General features: G+C 51.2%; 1 protein-coding gene across 1 annotated transcript in view; it reads left to right on the forward strand.

Moving 5' to 3' along the window:
- Window positions 1–3,840, forward strand: part of HOOK2 (hook microtubule tethering protein 2) — a 43,451-nt gene extending 39,611 nt beyond the window's left edge. The window contains exons 21-22 of the mRNA XM_083185264.1: window positions 1,660–1,731; window positions 1,810–3,840. Coding sequence (XP_083041390.1) covers window positions 1,660–1,731; window positions 1,810–1,983 — 246 coding nt within the window. The 3' untranslated portion in view covers window positions 1,984–3,840. The remainder of the gene's footprint in view (window positions 1–1,659; window positions 1,732–1,809) is intronic.
- The last annotated feature ends 6,883 nt before the right edge of the window (window positions 3,841–10,723 follow it).

Consider the following 10,723-nt stretch of genomic DNA (forward strand, 5'->3'; position numbering starts at 1 on the left):
CATCTAGAGGATGATGCACATTGGAAGGTATTGTACGGTGTATCTGGTGTGCGGGACGGCGGACATCTAGAGGATGATGCACAGTGGGAGGTACTGTGTGGTGTATCTGGTGAGCGGGAGGGCAGACATCTATGGGATGATGCACAGTGGGAGGTACTGTACGGGGTGCATCTGGTGTGCGGGAGGGCGGACATCTAGAGGATGATTCACAGTGGGAGGTACTGTACGGTGTATCTGGTGAGCGGGAGGGCGGACATCTAGAGGATGATGCACAGTGGGAGGTACTGTGCGGTGTATCAGGTGGGAGGGAGAGCGGACATCTAGAGGATGATGCACAGTGGGAGGTACTGTGCGGTGTATCAGGTGTGCGGGAGGGCGGACATCTATGGGATGATGCACAGTGGGAGGTACTGTACGGTGTATATGGTGTGCGGGAGGGCGGACATCTAGAGGATGGTTGACAGTGGGAGGTATTGTACGGTGTATCTGGTGAGCGGTAGGGCGGACATCTAGAGGATGATGCACGGTGGGAGGTACTCTACGGTGTATCTGGTGTGCGGGAGGGCGGACATCTAGAGGATGATGCACAGTGGGAGGTACTGTACAGTGTATCTGGTGTGCGGGAGGGCGGACATCTAGGGGATGATGCACAGTGGGAGGTACTGTACGGTGTATCTGGTGTACGGGAGGGTGGACATCTAGAGGATGATGCACAGTGGGAGGTATTGTACGGTGTATCTGGTGTGCGGGACGGCGGACATCTAGAGGATGATGCCCACTGGGAGGTATTGTACGGTGTATCTGGTGAGCGGGAGGGCGGACATCTAGAGGATGATGCACGGTGGGAGGTACTGTACGGTGTATCTGGTGTGCGGGAGGGCGGACATCTAGAAGATGATGCGCAGTGGGAGGTAATGTACGGGGTATCTGGTGTACGGGAGGGCGGACATCTAGAGGATGATGCACAGTGGGAGGTATTGTACGGTGTATCTGGTGTGCGGGACGGCGGACATCTAGAGGATGATGCACACTGGGAGGTATTGTACGGTGTATCTGGTGAGCGGGAGGGCGGACATCTAGAGGATGATGCACGGTGGGAGGTACTGTACGGTGTATCTGGTGTGCGGGAGGGCGGACATCTAGAGGATGATGCACAGTGGGAGGTATTGTACGGTGTATCTGTTGTGCGGGAGGGCGGACATCTAGAGGATGATGCACAGTGGGAGGTATTGTACGGTGTATCTAGTATACTAGTATATGCTGTATGCCCGAGGTATTATGGGTAGGGTTCCTCTTGGGCTTCGGCTCTAGAGCAGGCCTGGCCAACCTAGTAACCTATCCCATTTATGCTGTGACTGGTTTAAATGTAAGGCCCGCATTCCATTACAAAATACAATTGAAATGTCTTTATTGTAGGACACAGGGAGGAAGGGGGCAGATGTGTCAGCTGTGTCCTACATTGCTGCTAAACCTTTACTAAATGTTTGAAGTCATTAAACTGCGTTGTGAGATGAAATATGGCAGTGAGCAACTCTTAGATGGTTTCTGAGGAAATGGAAGTTACATTGGGAAGAATACAACATGCAAAAGCTGCTCTCCCTGTAATATTTCATAGAAATTGGTGAGGTGATCGTTAACCTTTCGCCTTTATTTTCCCAGAACGACTTTGAGAAGACAAAATCTCAGCGTGAACAAGAGGAGAAGCTGATTATAAGTGCCTGGTACAACATGGTGGGTGACTGTCCTTCCTCCGCTGCTGGGTGCGATGGTGCGGTACTTACTCCTGTCCTTTTATTCCTCTCCTCCTAGGGGATGTCTATACATCAGAGGGTCACAGATGAGCGGACACTGAACCCCAGCGGCGCTCAGTCTTTCCTAGCCCAGCAGAGATTGGCCACCAATGCCCGTCGCGGACAGATCTCCCGCTCCCACTCGCTCCTCCCCAGATACACAAACGCTGAGAAGCGCCAGAGCTTGTCCTGACCCTCCCCCTACACAGTGATTGGATAGAGCTGGGAGCTAGGTGTCTTATAAGCTACTAGTCTGTGTAGGGAGTCGGATGACTGGGACTAACCTGTCGCTGTTGCTAGGTAACACTCCTGCCAGCCTAGTGGTCCTGATCTTTTGTTTTTATAAAAGTCCTTCTGTTGGGAATTCGCCTTTTTAAATGTTGCTGCCTCATTTTTACCCCCGGTGGGAACTAGCGTGTCCCTTTAAACAGCCTCCGGCCCTACAAGGAAAGGAAGACTCGCCCCGTCCGACACTACAATGCTTATTCCCCTCTTTATCCGCCCTACAAGCTACCAGTGCCTACACAGATGTCCGATACACATGCCGTGAGGAGAAGTCGCCCTTTATACACTGTTATTACCTGGTGGGTGGGAGAACATAAGGGAAATCTATGTCTATGTGTAAAGCACTAAGAATAAGTACAGGCCCATAATTGCCATATTGATATGTTGGAGGGTGTAGCAGAAAAGATCAGTCTGTAAATGTCTTGTCTGAGAAAAACAATCAAGTCACTTAAATGACCCCAAACTTGCTGTATTTAATTGTGAATGGTACGTTTATAGTGATGCAGCACAACCTTGTGGCCGATAAGGGTTACTGCACCCAGTTTGGATGACATTTTAATGACTACAATGTTTTTTACTTCTGTGTACGACTAATGCACTTTAATAATATTGTAGTTAAGCACAAACCAAAGACCTATCCTTAGACCACATAGCCGCCACCTACTCATTATATAACGGATTACTGCATGGTCCCTGTAGCAGATGTGTCTTTAGAACCCTCGTATGGGTGGCTGCAGTTTCTCAGGACAGCCACATGCTGCACGGAGCTATTGCAGCAGGAAGCATCTGACAAATGACCGGGTGCTTCTGCTTTTTATTCCCTTGTTTGTAGCATTCACGTAGGTCCAGGATTATTTGAATCTATATCATGATGTGGTTTCAGAAGGAAGTCTGGTCACCGTCCTTGGACGTCATACTCTGACGAAAGCCCAGAATAGTTTTTGTCTACGTGATATTTTTTTCCCTGTTAAGGTCACGTTACTCATTAGTGGCAGTTCTTGACACTGGATATTTGCTATTTGTTGGAGTTTGGGCTGATCTTTGAGCCTCTTAGACCCTAATATGATACATGTGGCAGCGTCTACTGTAATTGCATTTCCAGCTCCGTTCTCACCTGCCTTCGCTGCCAGCTTGCTGCTTTTTTAGTCTTTGTGTGAGTGAGGTAACGCGTTTCGCCATAACTGAGTTGTTGGGATTTTATTTTTTCACAGCTGTTTACTATTTTTCTTTTTATTTATATGTAACTTAAACTGTGACGTGCTGGCAATGTAATACTATCCTTCCCCACAATGTATTTTATTTTCTGTCTACTTTATTTATATATATTTTGTGTTACACCCACTTTTTCCATTTTAGGTACGCAGGGGTGTAGGTGTAGCCTAAAATGTGTCATAGGAGAAATATCACCTTTGTTTTCCGTTATTCTTTACCGATCACCAATCTGTTTGCCACCATTTAAAATCTACTGTAACGAGTTTGATTAATTGTAAGAGGTGCAGTACCTTCTTGTCGTCTTTAGATGGCACTGTATGCTTCCCAGTCCATGAGTTCAGGGCAATAGCATCAAGTGTTATTCTTGTCTTCGTCAGTATTGCTTGACTAGTGCATTATGAATTGGCCTGAGAAGGAAGTGTCCATCGGAGGGATTTCCACACTGCTGACTCCTTGTTTAGCTGCGAAGCCTTCTCCACTTGTACTAATGTTTTAAACAATTTTGTCTACTTTTATACACTACAAATAAAGTTTTAATGCTCTTTTTATCTTCCTAAGTCTGTGGCCTCCTCATTATCCTATTCAGGGGTGGGGCATATGTTAATGGCAGGAAGAGGAGGGGTTGGGGGTTATTGATTAATGCGACTTCTTGTGTCCTATGCTGGCATCATGCACCAGACTCTGGGGTATCCAGTAATTTACAGATGACATTTCTTTTAGAAGTGTTTTAGGAACAAAACCGTGCGACTGTCAAATGTTTCTGAGCGCTAATTCTGCTCCTCATCTCTATGGGAAATGTAAGTGTTTTGCACACCAGCAGCCACTAGATGGCACCCAACACAATGCAAGTATTGCTCCATTCAGCCGTGCACACGTGTCAGTGCTGATATTACGGTAATGTTGTTTTTACAGGCCAGTAACTAGAACATAAATCAGTCTGATTTTAATTCAATTAGAGAAACCAGAAGTTTTGATTTATTAGCAGTATAATCTAAAATCAATTGCTCATCGGAGAAATCTAAAGTGCTCATATCCGGATGGATGGGAGGTTCAGGGCCTTTCCTGCGGCGCTGTGTATTTAAATCTGGCGGCGAAGGCAGCGGGGGTCCCTGCAGTCCATTAGAAATCACGAGCGCTATCCGCCGGGCTATGCGGAAGCGCTTCTAGTGTGAAAACACTGGCAGCACGCTGATTGGCTGAGATCAGCGTGCGCCGTGCTGCCAGAGTTTTCACACTAGAAGCGCTTCCGCATAGCCCGGCGGATAGCGCTCATGATTTTTAATGGACTGCAGGGACCCCCGCTGCCTCCGCCGCCAGATTTAAATACACAGCGCCGTAGGACAGGTAACCGGGCGGCACAAAATGCCGCCCTCCAGTGGCCGGCGCCCTAGATTTGCCTAGTGGTGGCGCCGGCCCTGGGGAGGTTGGATAAAAATGTGTATAATAATATGTAGATGTCATACAGAATCTCTGTAATTCTGGTCAAGGATACGGAATCTTTTAAATTGAAATCTAAGTCGACATTCTTTTTGACTGTCCAAATCGTTCATTTATTAAAATTCAATTGTGAAATAGATTTCAAAATCGAATTTGATGTGTATCAATTCTAATTAGTGGCGTCTTGTTCCGCTTTGAAATCTATTTAAAAAACGAGCGAAAAATAACCTATACAATTGAATTAAATGGAACACATGCTCCAGGCCACTTGGACATTTGTCCCAATGAAAGCAGGGATATGGGCGGGCAGCTGACATCCGGCTATGCCATATGTCCACCCCCCACACGTGCGTCACGGCCGCATTACCATACGTACGCCCAGCATTTTCATGGGAAGGCCCATGAATCGCGGGTCGTACGCATATGTTAATGAGCCTAAACAGCACTTCACGCCCCTCTCCAGCCCCTGCTCGGATGGTTCCGTACGATCATTTTTTGCACGGAACTCACGCCGTGTTCGTACGTGTGAGGCGTTTGCACATGCGCAGATACGCCTCCGCACATGCGCAAACACCAACCATCGGCCGTCTGTACTCATTCGGAGCCATCTGACTCAATCAGAATAAGGGCCTTTGTGTGCAGAATTTGACTTATTGGATCACTAAGGCTCAAGGTGTTTAATTGTTTTGCTGCAGTCTTATTAATAGTAATGTCTGCCAGTGATGTCACAATCTTCTAGCATGCTTGTAGGCTATTATTGGTTCAAGGCACAAAATGGCTGCTTCTACTTATAAATGTACCTTTAATCTGTGTCTCATTAAGTCTGGTTCAGCTGCTCTTTTTTTTCATTTGCAGAGAACCCACCTGGTTTAACAATGCTTGGCTGATGCGGATAAAATGAGATTTATGTCTTACCTGGTAAATCTCTTTCTTCGAGGACATCAGGGGCCACAGCTTTACTTTGGGTAATAGGAGTGGGAGTGAGCTCCAGCACCCTAGAGGATAACTTTAACTGCCTCCCAGGCAGTCAGGCTCCTCCCCTCCTATACCCCGCCTCCAGGCCACGGACCTCAGTTTTTTAACAAGCCATGGCAGGAGACAGGAGAGAAGGAAGAGAAGCACCACACAGAGACACATTCTGAAACATGTTAGTACCCTCAACAGAGGAGTAATATATATAACCAGTGAAACGTAACTTGTAACGTAACTGAAGCAGGCGCGGCAGGGAGGGATCCCTGTGGCCCCTGATGTCCTCGAAGAAAGAGATTTACCAGGTAAGACATAAATCTCATTTTCTCCTTCGGGAGACATCAGGGGCCACAGCTTTACTTTGGGACGTCCTAAAGCAGCCACCTATGGGTGGGGACGCGCCTGCGCCGCAGCCAACACGCTCTGCCCGAAGGCAGAGTCCTGGGAGGCAAATGTATCAAAAGTGTAAAAACGCACAAAAGTAGCAGCTGACGACCATGTCGCAGCTCTGCAAACTTGCTCAGCTGTAGCACCGCCCCGAACAGCCAAAGACGCTCCCACAGACCTAGTGGAATGTGCCCGGATACCAGCCGGAACCGGGAGAGAGGCACCCAGGTATGCCTGCCGGATGACAGAACGAAGCCAGCGGGCAATAGTCTGTTTAGTGGCTGGCCATCCCCTCTTTTGAAAGCCATACAGCACAAAGAGGGAGTCCGTCTTGCGAAAGGACCGGGAGCGGCGCACATAGATGCGCAGCGCCCGTACAACATCCAAGGATGATTGATCCAAAGATGCATCTGGCCCTTGAAAGGCCGGAACCACGATTTCCTGGTTAACGTGGAAACTGGACACCACTTTTGGTAAGTGAGAAGGGACAGTACGAAGAACCGCCCGGTCATTGTGTAAGACCAGGAAGGGGGACTTACAAGACAGGGCAGACAGATCGGACACCCTCCGAGCTGATGCTATTGCCAATAAGAAAACCGTTTTCCAGGTGAGCCAACACAGGTCCACTGACCGCAAAGGCTCAAACGGTGGTTTCTGGAGTGCAGATAGCACAAGGGAAAGGTCCCACGGAGCAACCGGGGGGACAAAGGGAGGCTGGATACGCAGAACCCCCTGCATGAATGTGCGGACATCCCGCAACAGTGCTAATCGTCGGCGAAACAAGATGGACAAAGCCGAGACTTGAACCTTCAAGGTAGATAAGCGCAATCCAGCCTCCAGGCCCTTCTGTAAGAAGGATAGAATCCGAGCCAGGCGGTAAGACTTAGGATTGAAGTGGCGAGTCCTACACCAAACGAAGTAAGCCCTCCAAACCCGATGATAAGCTCTCGCAGAGGAAGCCTTTCTTGCTCTAAGCATAGTGGAAATTACTCGAGCATTAAACCCCCTAGATCTCAAGAGGGAGGTCTCAACAGCCACCCCGTCAAAGCCAGACGCCTCAGGTCTGGATGCAGACACGGACCCTGAGAGAGAAGGTCCCGACGCAGAGGCAAGCGGATCGGGGGGGCCACCGACAGAGCCTGGAGGTCTGAGAACCAGACTCGCCTGGGCCAATACGGGGCCACGAGGATCAATGTGCCTCCCTCCGCCTTCAGCTTGCGAATCAGTCGCAAGAGGAGGGAGAATGGCGGGAAGGCATACATCAGCCTGAACGGCCACGGAGCGGACAGAGCGTCCACCAAGATGGCGGCCGGGTCGCGGGCCCTGGCTCCGTAAGAGGGAACCTTGTGGTTGTGTTGAGAGGCCATCAAGTCCACCTCGGGTAAGCCCCACCGATGTACCAGCATCTGGAAAACCTCCTGATGGAGGGACCATTCGCCGGCATTCAGTGTTTGACGGCTTAGGTAGTCCGCTTCCCAATTCTGGACTCCCGGAATAAAGACCGCCGATAGAGCTGGAATCTTCTTCTCCGCCCACTGAAAGATGCGGGATGTTTCCATCATTGCCGCCCTGCTGCGGGTGCCACCCTGGTGGTTGATATAAGCCACTGTGGTGGAATTGTCCGACTGGACCTGCACCGGACGACCCCTCAGCCAGGGTTCTGCCAGGCAAAGGGCTCGGAAGACCGCCCTCAGTTCGAGGACATTGATTTGGAGCTTGGCCTCCGATGTAGACCAAAGGCCCTGGAAAGACCTCTGGCAAGTGACCGCTCCCCACCCGCGGAGACTGGCGTCCGTAGTGAGAAGGGTCCACTGATGGATCCAGAATGGGCGTCCCAACGTGAGGTTCTGGTCTAGGAGCCACCACGAAAGAGAGAGACGGGTTGTCGGTGATAAGGTTATCACCTGAGATCGGAGAGAGAGGTAGGATCCCGACCACTTGGAGAGGATCTCCTTCTGAAGGGGGCGGGAATGGAACTGGGCATATTCTGCCATGTCGAAAGTCGACACCATGGAACCCAGTACCTTCATGCAGGCATGTATGGACACCCGTCAAGGATGGAGGAGCCGACGGACTCTGGACTGTAGAATCAGACGACGGTCCTCCGGCAGGTAGATCCTCTGATGGATGGTGTCCAACCTGGCCCCTAGGTGAACCATCGACTGTGCTGGAATCAATGAGGACTTGTCCCAATTGATGATCCAGCCGTGTCGCTCCAGAAGCTGTATTACCACCCTCAGGTGGTCCTGGAGAAGTTCTGCAGACGGAGCAAGAATCAACAGGTCGTCCAGATATGGGAGTATCCGGATCCCCTGGTTGCGCAGACTGCTGCCCATTACTGCCATCACCTTTGTGAACACCCGGGGAGCAGTGGATAGACCAAATGGTAGGGCTCGGAACTGGAAATGTTGGTCCAGGATGGCAAAGCGCAGGAACCGCTGGTGTTCTGGGCGAATGGGGATGTGTAAGTACGCATCCTGAATGTCCAGGGATGCCATGAAGTCTCCTGGCTGAAGGGCCAGGACAATGGAGCGCAGAGTCTCCATCCTGAACTTTGGGACCCGTACAAACTTGTTTAGCTTCTTTAGGTTGAGAATGGGCCTGTAGGAACCGTTTGGTTTCCTGACCAAGAAGAGGCTGGCGTAAAACCCCGAACCCCTTTGGGACAAGGGGACGGGTATGATGACCCCTGTTTGAAGCAAACGTTGGACTGCCAGTTCTAGCGCTTTGCGCTTTTCCGGGTCTGATGGAAGACTCGTGGAAAAGAACGATGTTGGTGGGCGATGCCAAAAAGTTAAGGAGTAGCCCCGAGAGACCACCTCCTGAACCCACGCGTCTGTGGTGGATTCCAACCAGATGGGGGAAAACTCCAACAGGCGACCGCCCACCCTGGGGTCCTCCCGGTGGGGGCCCCCCCTGTCATGCAGCGGGCTTGTCCGCCGGCTTTGGGTCAGGGCGTCTTGTGGCCCAGGGACGTCTGCCCCTAGCACGGGAGGATCTGCCTCCCTGGGAAGATCTGGAGGAGAAGGACTGTCCTCTACCACGGCCCTGAAACCGAAAGGACTGAAAGGCCGGCCGGGGCCGTGTAGTCGGGGTGGATGGTAGGAAGGCAGTCTTTGATGCTGCCACCGTAGCCACCATCCTGTCCAGCTCAGGACCAAACAAGAGGGAACCATCGAATGGAAGGGCTTCCAAGGCCCTCTTCGAATCCGTGTCCGCCTTCCAGGAGCGCAACCAAAGTGATCTGCGAGCAGCCACTGCTGAAGCTGACACCCTGGAGGAGAGAGTAGCGGAATCAAGCGCCGCTTCGCCTAAGTAGAGGGCAGCCTGATGTATCAATTCTATAGTCGGCAGAAGGGTATCTGCTGGGGCCCCCTCAGACACCCCTGTTGTGAGGGCAGCGGTCCATTTAGTTAGAGCCATAGCCACCCAGGCTGACGCCAGGGCCGGCCTGCCCGCTGCCCCTGCCGTGGTGTATATCAGCTTCAGGAAGTTTTCCAACTTCCTATCCGCCGTATCCTTAAGAGACGCTGTAGGTATGGGCAACAAGGAGGCTTTAACCAGTTTTGCCACATGAGCGTCTACCCTGGGGGCTGTCTCCCAGGGGATCCTGTCCTCCTGGGGGAGAGGATAGAGGAAGGAGAAACGTTTGTGAATGATAAACTTCCTATTTGGGACCTCCCAAGCTTCCTTAATGACCGAGTCCAGGTTATCGGACTTGGGAAAGCGACTGAAGGAGCGTTTAGGGCGCTTAAAGATAGGGCCCGACTCCGCAGGCGGGTCAGCCTGGTCGTCTACTAGCAGGACCTTCTTAACCGCTGTAATCAGGCCTGGTACATCAAGGCGAGACGGGGGGTCCTCTCCAACACAGGCATCCCCTATGTCAGCGGCGACGTCAATGGCGTCATCGACTGCCTCCTCCACATAGTCATCATCATCGACATCGTCTTGCTCCTCCTCCTCCTCATCGTCAGTATCCTGCCCGAGGAGGGGGCGGAGTGGCGACGGTCTTCTAACTAAAAGCCTGCGTGTATCTGCGGGCAGTGGACCCTCCCCCTGGGCATCCAATGCTGGGGGGGCTGCACTCGCTGCAGATAAGGACGGCATGGACCGCTGGGGCAGCGCAGCCGAGACTTTATCAACTAGCTGCGCCATCATCTGCACAAGGGATGAGGCCCAAGCAGGCTCCTGAGAGGAGGCCGTAGGCGTGGGCAGCGCCTGCGCATTGTAGCAGCCTGCGCATACGCCGTCCTGTACATAGTCCAGGGGAGATAGGCCCGCATTACAGGCTGTGCATGACAGCAATGCTGGGGCGTCCCCCTTTTTGGACTTGCTCTTCGGCATAACTACTGTAAGTACAGGAGGGCTGAGTACAAAAAGACACCAAATACACTGCAGCAGCTATCTCCTATATATTTGGCTACATCTGTCACTCAAAGTGGGTGTCTGTGTCTATAACGCTCTGTTCCTGGACTTTCCTCTTAATGTGTGATTGCCTTCATCTGTGCTGAACACCTTTCTGAGAAATTAACCTGTTTAAAACAGGTGATGGCAATCATACATTAAGGGGAAGTCTAGAAACAAGAGCATTGTGTCCCTCCTGGAGAGGGTCATGTTGGGAGGTATGTGACAGAGAACCAGCC

This window comes from Crinia signifera, chromosome 4 (assembly GCF_055691185.1).
Source record: "Crinia signifera chromosome 4, ASM5569118v1, whole genome shotgun sequence".
Classification (NCBI taxonomy): Eukaryota; Metazoa; Chordata; class Amphibia; order Anura; family Myobatrachidae; genus Crinia; species Crinia signifera.